Source organism: Piliocolobus tephrosceles, chromosome 2, assembly GCF_002776525.5.
Source record: "Piliocolobus tephrosceles isolate RC106 chromosome 2, ASM277652v3, whole genome shotgun sequence".
Classification (NCBI taxonomy): domain Eukaryota; kingdom Metazoa; phylum Chordata; class Mammalia; order Primates; family Cercopithecidae; genus Piliocolobus; species Piliocolobus tephrosceles.
The window spans coordinates 160,865,872-160,883,635 of NC_045435.1; the positions used below are offsets into that span (position 1 = coordinate 160,865,872).

General features: G+C 37.8%; 1 protein-coding gene across 4 annotated transcripts in view; it reads right to left on the reverse strand.

Annotated features, from left to right (window-relative positions):
- The window catches only part of CEP70 (centrosomal protein 70), a 128,213-nt gene that overhangs the window by 9,209 nt on the left and 101,240 nt on the right, over positions 1 to 17,764 (reverse strand). For all 4 annotated transcript variants that reach the window (XM_023187880.2, XM_023187881.2, XM_023187884.1 and 1 more), the window contains 3 exons: positions 14,965 to 15,039; positions 5,559 to 5,664; positions 2,068 to 2,238 (listed from right to left, as the gene is read on the reverse strand). In XM_023187880.2, the coding sequence (XP_023043648.1) occupies positions 2,068 to 2,238; positions 5,559 to 5,664; positions 14,965 to 15,039 (352 nt within the window). The remainder of the gene's footprint in view (positions 1 to 2,067; positions 2,239 to 5,558; positions 5,665 to 14,964; positions 15,040 to 17,764) is intronic.

A 17,764-nucleotide genomic window follows, 5' to 3' on the forward strand; every position in this document is an offset into this window, starting at 1 on the left:
ACTCTACTTTGTCTCTATGACTTTCACTAAGTATCTCATATAAGTGGAATTATATAAGTGGAATCTTCTTGTGACTTATTTCACTTAGCATAATGTCCTCCTAATGTTCACCCATGTTGCATGGGTCAGAATTTTTTTTCTTTTAATGGCTGAATAATATTGCAATATATGTATATACCACATTTTGCTTATCCACTCATTCCTCAAACCTATCCTACTCTTTAAAGCCAAATTAAACTGAGGGAAAAAACTAATAAGGGAAGATGGTTGTCCCAAACTTAGAGGTTGTTACATATCAAATAACCTTTAATATGAGGCCTCAGAGAATCTCATGTAGTTTCTTAATTCGGACCCTGAAACTGTAGTATTAATATCTGAAGCACTGCTCAAAACTCATGAGTTACTCCAATGGCAGAAGTAACTAATTCTTAATAATTTCCTCTTGGGTGTCCTCAGAATATTCTAATTATAAAGTGAATTCCTTGCCTCCTCCTACTCAGAAAACTATACAATAGCAAGAACTCACCACCACGGCAAAGCCTTTCTTGGGGGCTATAATCAGAGTGTTCTCTTTCTCCTCCAGACTCTAGAGCACAAGTTATCTGCATCATTCACTCAGAACTTCATCAGAGCTAATCTATTTTTATGTCACTCATTTCTTTTAATGATATCATAAATGATTACATTTTGTTTCATATTTTTAAGTATATTTTGCCTAATTAGTGTGAATCTTGTGTTTATCTCATAATGGCTTAGCATGATAAACGATCAATAACTATCCATTAATGTGATTCTTCCCTTTGTCTTCTTCCTCTTCTAGTCTTTTCTTCTAGGAAGGTTAGGGCTTTTTCTAGTCCTTCCCTTCTGAGAAGGAGAAAGGTGGAGTCAGCACTGTTCCCTCCTACTGGGAGAACCCTCTGACAGGCAATGATTGAGGAAATACCATGATTTACATGATTACTAATTATTTTACACTCTTCTGAGATACAGACTGGAGGAACTCTGGCCTATAAAGTAAGTATATTAATCTAGCACTGTCACTCAATCAAAACGTTTATGTATTATGTAGCTCTGCCTGAGCCCTCTATAAAAAGGCAAGTAGAAATTTAAAAAAAATTAACATCACCACCCCCAATTTTGTTGTCTTGGAATATATTATTCTGCTTCATTCCTTTAACAAATATTAATTGAGCACTCGTTCATCAGGAGGATCTTGGGGACATATCAGAACAAATAAAAACACTGTCTTCAGGGAGCTTATACATTCTTAACAGATATCTTCTGCATCACTTGTACTTCATGTAATAAGACTTCTGTTGCAAACACTATTATTGAATCACATTTTCATTAACAGGCGTATGCTATGTATTATATTAGTTACTAAGAAATCTAAAGTTTAAAGGGCAAAGAAGTTAAATACTACTGATTTCAACTATTTACCTTTCAGCAAACTAGTTAAAACTGAAAAAACCTGAAACCATGCAATACACAACTCTATAAAGTAAATAAAATGTAGTCTTCCATGAATAGATAGGATAGGGAAGGGTAGGGTTGGCTGCTAGCTTACTACCTGTTCTAGAGAATAAGCAGAAATGGAGACAAGCTCAGTTCTGAGAGACAGAAAATAAAGTGTGAAGAGAGAGAAAATATCCCCAATTATAATGAAATGAAGGATAAGACATTATATCTGAAGAGGAATAAGGGCCAGGAAAATCGTAGCATGGAGATACCAAAAGGAGGCAGATGAAGGTAGAACAGGGAAAGGCCTAGAAGTACAAAGTGGATCCACTATAGATTTTCAATAAGGAAATTAACCCAAAAATTTCTTGTTTGGTAGAGCCTTAGAGGAAGTGAAGCTTACAGTAATGGCAACATCAAAACAGTACCTAAAATAGACATGTAAGTAGGAAGATTTCAGTTTTAGATAAGTTTTTTTAGCTTTACAGTTAACACACAAATAAAAAAATTAAACCCTATTTAATTTTTAGCCCTAAATTAAGTCCTATAAATAAAGCACATAGAGTCCAATAGATGTTCAAAGCATATAAAGAATAGTCAACCCCTTACCTTTAAGGATGTCAGTTGATCTGCCCACATTTCTATTACAGGAACAAGATGCTCAAATCCACAATCTTGAATAAGATCTTTATTAAAATTTTGGGCTCCCCCTTTGCTCTGTTTATAAATTATTACTGGAGCTCTTGGATTGTGGATAATTGAATTGATGCTACACAGCACCTTTAAAAAAAAACATAGTGTGTTTAGTCAAAATATTTATCCTATGCCTACAAAGTTATATATTTTAAAGGAGTGCTTTATGTCTATATATATTATATACATGCATTTCATTAAATATACAAAGAGAATTATCACAAGGAATTGGTTCATGCAATTATGAAGACTGACAGTCTCAAGATCTGCAGTGAGTAAGCGAAGACCCAGAAAAGCTAATGGATATTTGCAGTCCAAACACAGGCAGACTGAGACCTCTGCAAGTGCTAATGTTTCAGTTTGAGTCTGAAGGCAGGAAAAAAATAGCGTCCCATCTTGAAAGCAGTCAGCGGGGAGGAGTTCCCTCTTATTCAGCCTTTTGTTCTACTCAGGCCTTCAAATGACTGGATGAGGCCTACCCCATTAGGAAAGGCAGTTTGCTTCACTAAGTCTACTGATTCAGATGTCAATCTCATCCAGAAGCATCTTCCCAGACACATCCAGAATAATGTTTAACCAAATATTGGGCATCCTATGCCACAGTAAAGTTGAAACAAAATTTACTATTACAAACACCCATATAATCACTACCTAGGTTCAACAATTGTTAGTATTGTGCCATATTTGCTCACTATCTATATTTTTAGGTGAACCATTTGAAGAAACTCTTCACCCTGAAATAATAAAGCGTGCATCTTTTAAAAGTAGGCATATTCTCCTACAAACCCACAAGACTGTTATCAGTTTCCTTAATGTTTAAGGAAATTAACAGTAATCCCCAGGCTGAGTATGGTGGCTCATACCTGTAATCCCAGGTTGAGGCAGGAAGATCACTTGAGCCCAGAAATTCAAGGCTGCAGTGAGCTATGATAATGCAATCCAGCCTGGGCAACAGAGCAAGACCCTGTCTCCAAAAATAGTATCATTGATGCCTGGACTGAATTTTAAATATCTTAATATATTAAGATAGTATACTATTTGACTATAACCCTCTCCCCATAAGTGATGAGTTCTACCTTACATATTATCCAAGGAAAAAAAGGGAGACCCCAAAAAGCATGTTTAAAGAGAGAAGAATAAAGCCATTTCCTATTACCACCATCAAGTTCAGCCTATTTAATAAAAAGTTTCACAATATAAAGATAGCATTTTGCTCCTGAATCATCGTCCCTGGTCATACTTCAAGATATAACTAATAGGCCTCCTGGTAATATGACTTAATATGTTTATTATATTACTTCAGATGTTTATTTAGAAGCTTTTAAAGTCCAAATTAGTGTAATTCAATATTTCACTTCAGATTGATGTATGTATATATGTTTTATTTATTTATTTGACAGAGTCTCACTCTGTGGCCTAAGATGGAGTCAGTGGTGCGAATAGAGCTCACTGCAGCATTGAATTCCTGGGCTCAAGTGATCCTCCCATGTCAGCCTCTCAAGTGCTAGGACTACAGGCACACGCCACCATGCCCAACTAATTAATTTTTTTTTCTATAGATGTGGTCTCACTATATTTCCCAGGCTGGTCTCAGACTCCTGGCCTCTAGCAATCCTCCTGCCTCGGTCACCCAAAGTGTTAAGATTACAGGCGTGAGTCACCATACCCGGCCTGAATTCCCCCTTTAAAGGACAAAGTCTCTCAAATTGAGTCTCAGAAACAAAATGAAATCCAGTTACATACTGGTACAAGAAAGTCTAAAACAAAACAGTTTTCAGAAGGGTGCTTGGTTCCCATTTACAATAGCAATAAAAGTTATAAAATACCTAGGAAATAACAAGGTATTTCCTAACAAGAAATATGTAAGAGCTAAATTAAAAAATACACAACACTTTATTGAAGACTATAAAAGATGACCCTGATGAAAGTACATATTTCTGAATGTGATGATTCAAAAAGGTTAAGGTGTCATTTCTCCAAATATATATATATATATATATATATATATATATATTTTTTTTTGAGACAGAGTCTCGCTCTGTCGCCCAGGCTGGAGTGCAGTGGCCAGATCTCAGCTCACTGCAAGCTCCGCCTCCCAGGTTTACGCCATTCTCCTGCCTCAGCCTCCCGAGTAGCTGGGACTACAGGCGCCCGCCACTTCGCCCGGCTAGATTTTTGTATTTTTTTAGTAGAGACAGGGTTTCACCGTGTTAGCCAGGATGGTCTCGATCTCCTGACCTCGTGATCCGCCTGTCTCGGCCTCCCAAAGTGCTGGGATTACAGGCTTGAGCCACTGCGCCCGGCCCATTTCTCCAAATATTAATCCATAAAGTCAATTCAGTTTTAGTTCATCTCAAAGGGATTTAGTTTTTAATTTGAAAACTGTTCATCCAGAAGAATAAATGTGCTAAAAATATAGCCAATAAAAAAAATTTTTTAAATGACAGGATACTTGCCTCAAAGGCTATTAAAACTTATAACTATAGAAATTGAAATATGGAAACAGTTGAGAAATGCAACAGACTAGAGAATCTAAAAAGAAATCTGTGCATATAAAGGAATATGATCTATGATAAAATGTTATTTCAATAAAGTAGAGAAAAAAGTAGTGTATTAGAGACTGCAAACACAGACACTCAGAGAATCCAGGTACGAGTATAAATGAGTGAAGTAAGAATGAATAGGGACTGGCTAACTACAGAACACATGCTCATATCTGACAAGGGAAAGGCCTAATTCTGCTGTGATAATAACCATGCAGGAATTTGTTGCCAGATCTTCTGACTTTTTAAGAGAAATTAGAAATAGCAGCCTAGAAAAAATATCTTAATTTTTAAAAAAATGAATAATCTAAAATTTAAAAATCTTATGTATACCCAATAAAATATGAGTGAAAGTCCAGTTCAGTCACTAAACTACCAGGTTTAACTGCTCAGCTATTCAATAAATGGTCTGTAAAACTAGGAAGGTGAGATTCCCTATATCACACCATATAGAAAATTAATTTCAGATGAACTAAGGTCTCTACACAAAAACAAAAGCCATACAAGGACCCTAAGAAAATAGATTTACTTATATAATAATAATAGCAACAAAAGAAACATGAAGAGGGAAAATGGCTTACATGGGGAAAGTAGGGAAAAGGATTATAAAATCTTTTAAAAATCTTAAAGCTCTTTACTAAACTGCTTTGAACTAGGCCCAGAGTCTCCTTTAAGTAGTAAGACGAAGTCTACAATGTTTTTAGTCAAACAGTTAGTTATATCACAGAAAGACAAAACAGAATAAGTACACATAAATATGAGGTGCAAGTATTCCTTACCAACTGATAATTTATTACACTGCAACTGATAACCAAGATTCATGACGAACATCAGTCTTTTTGTCATGAAAAATCAATTCAATACCTGAAAGTATCTCTGGTCAATTAGGGCCTGTTGCTGATTATATTTGCTGGGCTCATCTTTTTTCTCTGTGTCCTCAGCCTTCTTAGGACTAATAAGCTCCTGTAATCTAAAAGGGAGAAAAAATCAAGATAATGCAAAATTATTTCCTAGACACTGGACCAAGATGATAAACTAAGTAAATGATCCAGTCACCCTCCCAACAGCCTTATATCACTTTACTTATATGTATGTGTGCACACATGTATGTGTGTATATTTATAAACATATACATATATGCCTATATAGAGTTAAAAAAAATTTTTTTTGAGACAGAGTCTCGCTCTGTTACCCAGGCTGGAGTGCAGTGGCGCGATCTTGGCTCACTGCAATCTCCGCCTCCTGGGTTCACACCATTCTCCTGCCTCAGCCTCCCGAGGAGCTGGGACTACAGGAGCCCGCCACCATGCCCGGCTAATTTTTTGTGTTTTTAGTAGAGACGGGGTTTCACCATGTTAACCAGGATGGTCTCGATCTCCCAACCTCGTGATCTGCCCACCTCAGCCTCCCAAAGTGTTGGGATTACAGGCGTGAGCCACTGAGCCCGACCAGAGTTAAAAAAATTTTAAATCATATTGTCACTGGAAAACAAGAAGGCCTTCTCAATAAATCGCAAATCAGAAGGAATCTCTGAAGACAGAAGAGATCAGATTGAAGAAGAAAGTTCTAACCAGCCCCCAACACCCACAAAAGACAGCACAAGAGAGAAATGCAACAAAGGATGGAAGCGACTTCCATCCAAGGTGCTCCAAGCTTACAGACTATAGATAAAGGGAGCAGGAAGCGTGGGAAGGGCCACTGGTTTGGGTACTGTAGCAGGAACAGCTAGACGTTTGGTCCCTCTCTCTTTGTATTCTACTAACAGCAAAGAACAGACAACGGCGATGCCTGGGCCAGTCAAGAGGGCATGGAGATCCAAGAGACCATTATTCCAGGTGGCTGCTAGAATGCTGGGGGAAAGGAGAGTCTCTTTACCCACAAATACAACTATGTATAAGTGTATCCACCTAGTAGCAAACACTTGTCCTTCTCCAAATATCTAGAAGACAGCTTGTAATAATCTTTCTCCTCCCTCCTCATGCCTTTGAAAATAGTACCGTAGTACATGCTGATCCGTAGTTTCACTTTCCATGGTTTTAGTTTTGCAAGATAAACCAGGGTCCAAAAATATTAAATGGGAAATTCCAGAAATAAGTTTTAAAATTATTATTTTTTAATGCACACTACTCTGAGTAGTGTGATGAAATCTCATACTGTCCCACTCCATCCCACCTAGGATGTGATTCATCCCTTTGTCCAACTTATCCATGCTGTAACTGTATACACTACCTACCAATTAGTCACTTAGTAGCCATCTTGGTTATCAGATCAACTGTTGGGTACCACAGTGCTTATGTTCAAGTAACAACCCTTATTTAACTTAATAATGGCCCCAAAATGCAACAGCAGCAATGCTGGCAATTTGGATATGCCAAAGAGAAATCATAAAGTGCATCCTTTAAGTGAAAAGGTGAAAGTTTTCCACTTAAGAAAAAAATTGTATGCTGAGGTTGCTAAGATATACAGTATGAACAAATCTTCTACCTGTGAAATTGTGAAGAAAGAATAAGAAATCCGGGCTAGTTTTGCTGTTGGACCTCAAACTGCAAGTTACAGCCACAGTGTGTGATACATGCTTAGTTAAGATGGAAAAAGTGGCTGGGCACGGTGGCTCACACCTATAATTGCAGCACTTTGGAAGGCCGAGGCAGGAGGATCACGAGGTCAGGAGTTGGAGACCAGCCTGGCCAACATGGTAAAACACCGTTTCTATTGAAAAAAAAAAAAAAAAAAAAAACGGGCATAGTGGCGTGTGCCTGTAATCCCAGCTACTCGGGAGGCTGAGGCAGGAGAATTGTTTGAACCTGGGAGGAGGCAGAGGTTGCAGTGAGCTGAGATCGTGCCATTGCACTCTAGCCTGGGCCACAGGGTGAGACTCCATCTCAAGGAAAAAAAAAAAAAGATGGAAAAAGCATTAAATTTGTGGGTGGAATACACAGACATAAATATGTTCCAGTTGATGGTGATTGGGTTTGGTTCTGAGGTCTCAGGTATCTACTGGGGGTCCTGGAACGTATCCCCCACTGATAAGGGGGGACTACTGTAGTCTCTTAATAGTCCTTCAAATTACCCCTCTTCAATTTGAGTATGCCATCAGTTTCCTGCTGGGACTTCAACCCACTAAACTGACTCTTATGACTCATTAATGATGCGCTCTGCCTGCTGTTTGTAAAAACAGAATAGTAAAACTCCATCATGTCATTTTCCTGTTGAAAAACAATCAATGATTTCCCATTTCTTTATGTGCTAAATCTAATTTCCTTGGGCTAGCATTCAAAACTCTCCATGCTGTTAGTCCTAACACAGTATTTCTTTCTTTTTTTTGGAGATGGAGTCTCACTCTGTTACCCAAGCTAATTGGGTCATGCAGTGGCATGACCTCGCCTCACGGCAACCCCTGCCTCTTAGGTTCAAGCGATTCTTCTGCCTCAGCCTCCCAAAGTGTAGCTGCAACTACAGGCATGTGCCACCATACCCAGCTAATTTTTGTAATTTTGTTTGTTTGTTTGTTTTTAGTAGAGAGGGGGTTTCACCATGTTGCCCAGGCTGGTCTCAATCTCCTGACCTCAGGTGACCCACCCGCCTCAGCCTCCCAAAATGCTGGGATTACAGGAGTGAGCCACCGTGCCCGGCCAGTCCTAACACAGTATTTCTCCTGACTCCTTTCTTACTTGATTCTACTACTTTCCTACAATTACCTACTCCAGTCACATATATTCCCCTTATATTCACTCAATTGCTATTCTCTGCTTTCTAGTGAATATATATATATTTGGGCCAAGCCAAATTATAAATGACTTCCTATCTATTTACTACATTCACATTCTTCACAGTTTTGCCTAAAGGCAGTGCCAAAAGCATATTATCCAGAACAAAAAAGGACACAGAAAAGCTGATATGGCCTCTAGAAGGACTAGAAATAAAGTGATATATCTGAATTTAAATGTTAGTTCCTTTCACTTACGTGAAAATGTTCAACTTATCAATGAATTGTTTGCAAATCTGATTAATAAATGTTACACTGCAGATATACAATATTTTTGCTGTCAGTGCAATAATCTAAATATATAATTGCACGTACTGATTAGTTACTCTAATGTGTACTCTAATGTGTTAATGAAATGTGATTCCATTAACCAGATGAATAAAGAGATACATCCTCGCTTAGTAATTACAGTAACTAAAATTTATTGGGAGCTTAATGATGGTAACTAGTAGGTACTGAGAGCCTTCTCTATGCAGGAATTCTAAGCACTGTACATGTATTAACTCATTTAGTCCCATTGTTTTTCTAAGTTTATATAAGACAATGATTAGTAAAAGCTGGGGACTCAGGAAACTGTTTCACTTAGTCTCACAGAAAATATCTGCCATTAACAGTACTACTGAAAAACTTCACATTCTGCAAAATCATGCAAGTAATTAACAGGGCTCAGGAGAAAAATTGTATTAGAAACCAAACTACTTACAACTGATGTAGCTTTAGAACTGGAGAATAAAAACAATCGGTGCCTCAGGAGTTAAGTTGGACAGATCAAGCATGTCTGGAGGTTGCCTCAGGATATATTAAAAATGCACAGACAACAAAGAAGAAATGTTGGCTTACCCATGCCAAGACAAGAAGACTGAAGTGGAGCCCTGGGGCAAAGAAGCTGAGGTTAAAATGGGCAAGAGAGGAAGTGCAACTTGCTTCCAGCCTATGGTCTGTCTAATGCTGGGGGTCAGGGAAGGAGCCCAGGGTACTGTTGGCTCATTCTAAATTTTCCTAAACGAGAGCTAAAAGGGCACTTGTCTATGTACTAGCAAAGCTTGCCCCCTTCCTGAAGGCTATAACTATTACTGCTGTTATTATAGTGCCTTGAGTCTAGGAAAAACGATACATGAACGATATAACTTCCATGTTATATTGCTGATGATTTCCTCATTTTCTATCTGCATGACTTAATTGTCATTTTAGAAACCTGTGTTGTAGCTGCCTGGGCTGTACTCAGAAATATGGTAGAGTTGTTCTACAGTATCCAGAGCAGTAAGGAAGGGCCTGAAAGATAATAAAAATCCCCTAGAGTGGCTAAGGGGTACTTTGCATGCTTTGCAGACTCTTACTCCATGTATTCAGCAGCAGCAACTATGTTTTTTTGTGGACACTGAGAAAACAGAAAACTGTACCTCCAACTTAAAATATGCTGTGTTATCTATTTTGTATAGCCATCTCCATAAGATAACTTTCCATGTGCAGAAACTTTACAGCTTTTAACTGTGTTCTGTTGGAGCTTTTCCGTGATATCACAGTGGAATAAGATCCATGCTGGAGATGAGGAACGAGTTAAAAAAAAAGGACTGCCAATTTTGTTTTTAAAAATTCCACTAATTTAGCTACATTAATGCAAAAACACATAGGTGCATCAGTGTGAGCTTTTCAAAGCTATATTGTTCACCAAGTCTTTTACCCTACAATCTTAGGACTTCCTAAGACAGTTAGTGATGGAAAGAGGGGTGGTTCATTTCAACCCAGCACCAGTGCCAAACTCTGAAGGCAAGTGTTTCTCTAGTTGAAAAGTCCAGCTCCTGGCTAAAATCCAATGTGTTATATTTCAGGCACAGCCATAGGTAATTACAAAGGCTTTGCCTAGAAGATCTCTTGCGGGGAAAGCTGTCCTCTCCACACCAGACATGATGCACAGCCTGTGCACTGCAATCTCTGGAGACAGTTGCAGTCAAAGACACACCACCTCCTTTCCTTCCTGAAAGCTATACTACTACTACTACTACTGTTATTCTAGTGCTATTCTAATGCTTGCCACAAGCATTTCTGCATTCCTACCCTAGACACCTCCATTAGGGGCCTCTTGGAGCTTAGACTGAGTCATGTGTCAAGTACCTCTATCCAAGATCTTCTCATTGGTGGAGAAGCCTTAATTAAAATACTTTTCTCCACTCTGACTCAGTACTTTTCCACTCCTAGCCTTTCTTCTCCCTACACCTTAAAACAGTAGGAATCTTTTGTGGAGGGCTCCTAGGCAGTGAGATGGTTCCCCCCATCTGGGTGTATGTCAGACTGTTCCTCGCCTGGTGCTATTCCAATAGGGAAAAATGCAACATCGAGGAGTCAGCCCTTTTCATTTTGGCCTCTTGTTTATCCTATAGCAGTAAGTTAACAGTTTGACTGTTAATTTCACTTTGGCTCATTGGCCTAACCACTTCAAGGACTGTCAGCTCAACACAGAGTGGCTGTAAGATTTTGTTTTTTCCCTAGCAAAACATAAATACTATTGAAAAATTAAATGAAATTAGTGTAGTACCTTTGTTTATCTTACAGAGGCAGACTTATTTAATCACTTCCTAACAAGGTAATTTTATAATCAGCCTGTTTGTAATAATAACTCAAGAAGAGTCCATGTTCTCCCACATTAAATTGTTAATAGCCTTATTTGACATTGAAAGTTTGTTAACTACAAATCTAAAAAAAAACACAAACTAACTCAATTTTCTTTGGTTCCAAAAAGAAAAGAGACTATACCCTCTTCCATTTCTTGTAGCATTTCCTTTGGAAAATCTGTAACTATAAATCCTTTACTCTCTTTAAGATGTACATAAATCTTATTAAGAGCTAAATAAGGCTCTTGCCAGTTTTGAATTTCAGCAATGTCTTTCTTGGGGGCTTTGGAATCATTTCTTTGAAATGTGAACATCTCGGAAGATGGTACCTTGTTTCCTTGACTCTGTTGGAATTTTGTCTAGGCTCCTGGCCCCAAGTTGTAACCTCTTACTTATCAAAAAACAATAGAAGTTTTTATTTTTCCTTTAATACAGATAATTAACATGTATATAATGGATTGTATCTGCCTGGCTATACAAAAAGGTGACATTTCTTTCTGTCCTTGCAATATCTCTAACAGATTGCCTGTAATGTGCGTCACAATCTGATTGAATCTGATTGAATTCAGTAATAAAACTGTTTCTTTTTTTTTCTACATTTGTAAAGAGAATTCACTGGATGGACAGGAGATTTTAGTTTTAATTATTTCCCCAGCATCAGTAGTACTCTGAAAAAATATTCTACCTCTGGCACTACAGAAATAAAAGTTTTTTTTTTACCTTGAAAAGTAAAATTTTTTAAGTTTTTTAAGTTTCTTTAATTTTAAATTTCTTAAGTTTTTAAAATATTTTCTGTTAAGTTTTACCTTGCAAAGTAAAAATTTTGTAAGTTTTACCTTAAAAATTTTTGTTTCATTGAGTGTTCTGTTTAGTTCTAACTGTATGGTATCTAAGAGTATAAGTTTTGGAGTCAGAATGATTGGATAAGGATCTGATTTCTATTCAAGTTCTTCCATATACGAGTAACCTGTATAACTTGGCTAAGTTATATAACACTCCCAAATTTGTTTCCATGTTTCCATGTCTAGATACTACCAAAGTTTTAAACTTTAAAAAAAGATTTAAAAACAAAAACACATCATTTCTTCAAAATTTAGAGGAAAAATATAGCAGAAATTGGGTCTGAATCATAATTTTAAAGGACGATAATAAAAGTCACTCTAAAGACCAGAGCTCAAATAAACAACAACAACAATATATGCAGTCAATTCTCATTATTCATGGTAGTTATGTTCTATAAAATCACCATGAATGCTGAATTAGCAAATACTGAACCACTTGCTCCTAGGGGAAATACAGGGTCAGGTTCCTGCAAGTCTGGTCACATTTTCCTTAAATAATCAATATATAACCTTGTTGTATGTATGTTTCTATTTAAAGACACCTTTAAAATATATATATATAGTTGATTCATTAACATTGAACCCATGGACAACAGTACTCTATAAGTCATACCTGATAAAGCTTATCTAATAGGTGTATGTTTTCTACAAGGCATATTATAGCATTCTTGTGGATAAGAACACCAAACAGCGCTTCAGCACTAACTCAGGGGCCATCTTAAAGAAATCACCAACAGAAAACATAGAAATGCAAAAAAAAAAAAAAAAAATTATCACTAAATAGATAGGAGAAAAGGACATTTGTTTACAGTGTGACAGCTCAAACAACAGGGCAGGGCATCATCTTGTTTGAAAACTAAGCATGTGTGTGTTGGGTGACCCAAATTATTTTCCGCCCCGTACATGTCCATGAATGACTGCAGGTGCTGTACAGATTTTGTGATTATAAATAAAGTTCAGCAGGTAGGCAAATTCATAAATATGGAATCTATGAATAATGAAGACTATATATCTCTATGTATGCGTAAGTGCATGCATGTGTGTACATGTGTGTGTGTGTGTGTATCTTATACACTTGCTTTAGAGTCAACAGGTTTCCTTCTCTTTTTACTTCCCTACATCCTCCTTCTCCCAGTTGCTTCTCTCTCAATCTCCTATCTCATTAATGGCACTGACAACCACCTTGTTATTCAAGGTTAAAACTTGGGAGACTTGTGATTCTTCCTTTTTCCCCACAACTCCCTATATTCAACCCATCATGAAGTCCTATTGGTTCTACCTCCATTCTCCAATTCCAAATACTTCTCATCACCTCCACTACTGCTACCTTCGACCATGTCACTACCATCTCTTCTCCAAACTCATATAATGGCTACTCACCCAGTATTGTACATTTAGTACTTATAGTATATTGAAATTGTCTTATTTATTTTTTCATTATCTTTCTCCCTGCATGTAATCTCTATGAGGTCGGGAGCCTTTTCTATTTTGTTTACCACTGCAACCAGTGCCTAGAATGCCAAACAGATGTAAGAGGAATTGTAAGTACACAAAATATCAAGGAATAGTAGGAAGGGAATAATTATTCATTGAATATGCATGCATCCTTTCTGAACTTGCCACTTCTCTTTCCTTTTTTAGTTTTCCTCCTCTATTATCTTTTTTTGGGGGGGAGAAAAGGGGTGGAGGGACAGGGTCTTGCTCTGTTGCCCAGGCTGGAGTACAGTGATGTGATCATAGCTCACTACAGCCTTGACCTCCTGAGCTCAAGCAATCCTCCCACCTCAGCCTCCTCAGTAACTGGGGCTACAGGTAAGCACCACCACACCTGGCTAATTTTTAAATTCTTTGTAGAGACAAGGACTCACTACATTGCCCAGGCTGGTCTTAAACTCCTGGACTCAAGCAGTCCTCCTGCCTCAGTCTTCCAAAGTGCTGGGATTACAGGTGTGAGCCACTGCACCTGGCCCCTATTATTTTAACCCAGTATGTAATTCCTCGTTACTCATGATACTTGCCTGTCACTGTGTTATGTGTTGCCACAGGAAGGAGGAAATACAGCTGTCACTGAAAACTGAATCATATATGCTAATACAACTGACTTAATACATTTAATGCATATATTAACTCATAGCTTTCAAAATATTTCATCCCAACACTCCCCAAACTACTTTCTCAAATCCCATTCCCTTGAATGAAAGAGTACACATAGATAATCTTCAGAAAACACAATCACTGTTTGAGATCAACTCTTTGAAACACTGAGCACTTGCTTTCCAAAGTCAGGAAGGGTACAAGCAGTAGATATAAATGGCTCACTGCATTCCTTCTGGTACTTTTAAAGTGTGATAAGGCTCACTTTAAAACATTCAGATCATAACTACCAACCACAAAAATTGGAGGCTTGTAGCTTCTAATTTCATTGATTCTCTTGCAATTCTTCCATTACTTCCGAAGACAATTTTCTATTTAAAATCTTTGTCCTTTATTACTTCAGGCAACTACTTTTTTTTGTTCTCACTTAAGATAAATATATAGCCAAATCCAGCAGAGTAGAAATTGCTCTTAAACTGTGAAACCAGAAATACCCCCTTTTAATGTCATTTTCCCCATCAGCCTGGTAGGTCCAAGTCAAAGCCACTAGGAGGTAGCATAAGCTGACATGTAATAAAAATAAATAAAATAAGGCCAAGCACAGTGGCTCACGCCTGTAATCCCAGCACTTTGGGAGGCCGAGGCAGGCGAATCACGAGGTCAGGAGATCGAGACCATCCTAGCTAACACGGTGAAACCCCGTCTGTACTAAAAATACAAAAAAAAAAAAAAAAAAAAAAAAAAATTAGCCAGGGGTAGTGGCAGGCTCCTGTAGTCCCAGCTACTCGGGAGACTGAGGTAGGAGAATGGTGCGAACCTGGCAGGTGGAGCTTGCAGTGAGCCGAGATTGCGCCACTGCACTCCAGCCTGGGCGACAGAGCAAGACTCCATCTCAATAAATAAATAAATAAAATAAAAAATCCTAATAAAAGCAGTAATTTTGATAAAAATATAATTACTTGACACTTTTCTTAAGGGCTTTTTCCAGCTTCTTCACCTGCTGTTTATAAAGTCTTAATTCATGCTGTGTGGGCCTGTGGAAAATAAATAATTATAAATTAATTCAATTTACTGAATAAAACCATAAAGGTACTTAAATAAACTACATACAATACTTTGTTACTTGTCACAAATATACTTATTAAACTTCTGAAAATATTTCATGATTGTTAATTTGGTGTTTACCGGACATTTAGATTTCTTCTTCTCTGTTATCCCTTATTCAAAGGCTTTTAGTTATTTTTTGCTGCTAATCTATTACTTGTTTTTATAGTGAAATATTTCAAGTATACAGACAAAAACAGAGAACATTGTAACAAATCCTGGTGTATCCACCACCTAGCTTTATCAAATTTGAATATTAACAGATTATGATTCAAATCTTAAACTTTATTCATATACTTAAAATTCCACATGTCCCTCATTAATGTCATTCTTCTCCTTCCCATACCATAGATAACCACTATCCTCAATTCACTGTTCATTATTCCCATGTATGTTTTAAAATTTTTACTATTTAATCATAAATGTACATATTATTGTGCTCAAGGTTTTCACATTTTATATAAATGACTTATGCTAGGTATCAGGTCCCTCTCTCCATTAAGGTGTAAGTTTTTTGTTGTTGTTGTTGTTGTTTTTGAGACAGGGTCTCACACTGTCGCCTAGGCTGGAGTGCAGTGGCACGAGTTCAGTTCACTGCAACCTCTGCCTCCCAGGTTCAAGCTATTCTCCCACCTTGACCTCTTGAATAGCTGGGACTACAGATGTGCACCACCACCCCTGGCTAATTTTTGTATTTTTTTGGTGGAGACAGGGTTTCACCAAGTTGGCCAGGCTGGTCTCAAACTCCTGACCTCAAGAGGCCCACCTCGGCCTCCTAAAGTGCTGGGAATACAGGCGGGAGCCACCGTGCCCAGCCATTAAAGTATAAGCTTATTGAGAACAGGAAATTTGTTTTGGTCTCTTCGTCATCCCAGAGTTTGGGACAGTGTCTAACTTACAATAGGTATTCAAATACTTGTTGAATGAAAACAAGGCTCAAAAATGTTCATTCTTTATTACTGTCAACATAGAGAGTGTCAGCCTTTTGTAGCTACGCTGGATATAACTTTCTGTTGTGTGCCATTATAAATTTTACTTTTCTTCTCATCCCACAGCACAGGAATAAGAACAACAAGGCATTCCAGTATAATTTGAGAATGAGAACTCCGCTGGTATAAGACTGAATCTAATATAGTAAATATTAACGTATTATACATTTCAAAATCACTAAGAGTAAATTTCAAATGTTTTCAATTACAAAAGGTATTAGATGATGGATATGTTAATTAGCTTGATTTAATTATTCTGCATTGTATTCATGAATCGTAACATCACTTTGTGCCTCATAAATATATACAGCTGTAATTTGTCAATTAGCAATTAAAATAAAAATTTAAGATAATAATCATGCTGAGTGAAAGACAACAGACAAAAAAGAGTAAATATTGTATAGCTCCACTTATATGAAGTCTAGGAAATATAAACTAATGCATAATGACTAAAAGCAAATCAGTGGTTACCTGAGGCAAAGGCAAAGAGAGGCAGCAGGGATTACAAAAGGGGCAAGAGATAACTTTTAGGGTGTTTGTTTTTTGTTTTGTTTTTGTTTTTAAGAGACAGGGTCTCTGTTGCCCAGGTTGGAGTGTAGTGGTATGAACACAGCTCACTGCAGCCTTGACCTCCTGGGCTCAAGCGATCTTCTCACCTCAGCCTCCTTAATAGCTGGGACTGCAGGAGTACGCTACCATGCCTGGCTAATGTTTTTAATTTTTTTCTAGAGACAAGGTCTCACGTGTTGCTCAGGCTGATCTTGAACTCCTGGCCTCAAACAATCCTCCTACCTGGGCTTCCCAAAGTGCTGGTATTATAGGCATGAGCCACCGCACCTAGCCTCCAAGGTGATTATCTGGATTATAATTGTTTCACAGGTGTATACACATAATTCAATAAATGGTGTACCTTACATATATGCAGTGTACTGTACATCAGTTGTAACTCATTAAAGCTATTTTTTAAAAGCAAAAAAAAAAAAAAAAGACTGAATCTATTTGAAGGTTTTTTTTGTTTTTTTTTTTGACACAGGGTCTCACTCTGTCACCCAGGCTGGAGTACAGTGACATGATCATGGCTCACTGCAGCCTTGACCTCCTGGGGTCAAGTGATCCTTCCACCTCAGTCTCCTGAGTAGCTGGGACTACAGCCACAGACCACCACACCCGGCTAATTTTTATATTTTTTGTAGAGAAGGGGTTTTGCCATGTTGCCCACTCTGGTCTCGAATTCCTGCCTCAAGCAATCCGCCTGCCTCTGCCTCCCAAAGTGCTGAGATTACAGGCGAAAGCCACTGTGCCCAGCTTATTTGAAGTTCTTAGCTAGTTTTAACTTCTTCCATGTGGACTCCTGTTTTCTCATTTCCCTTGTCTACCCGTGTGTTCTTGTTCCTTTCATAAGTTATCATGGGAGAGAACTGACTAAAGTGAGTATAAGAATATTATGTACTCATGATTAGCTTTAGAGCAAAGGAGATAGAATGGTGCATTTAATATTCCAAATTCCAGTGTATGTTTACTTTTCAAAGGATGAAGAAAAATTGACCGGGATGCAGTGGCTCATGCCTGTAATTCCAGTACTTTGGGAATTCTGGCACTAAGCCTAGGAGTTCAAGATCAGCCTAGGCAACACAAGGATACCCCATCTCTACCAAACAAAAAATTA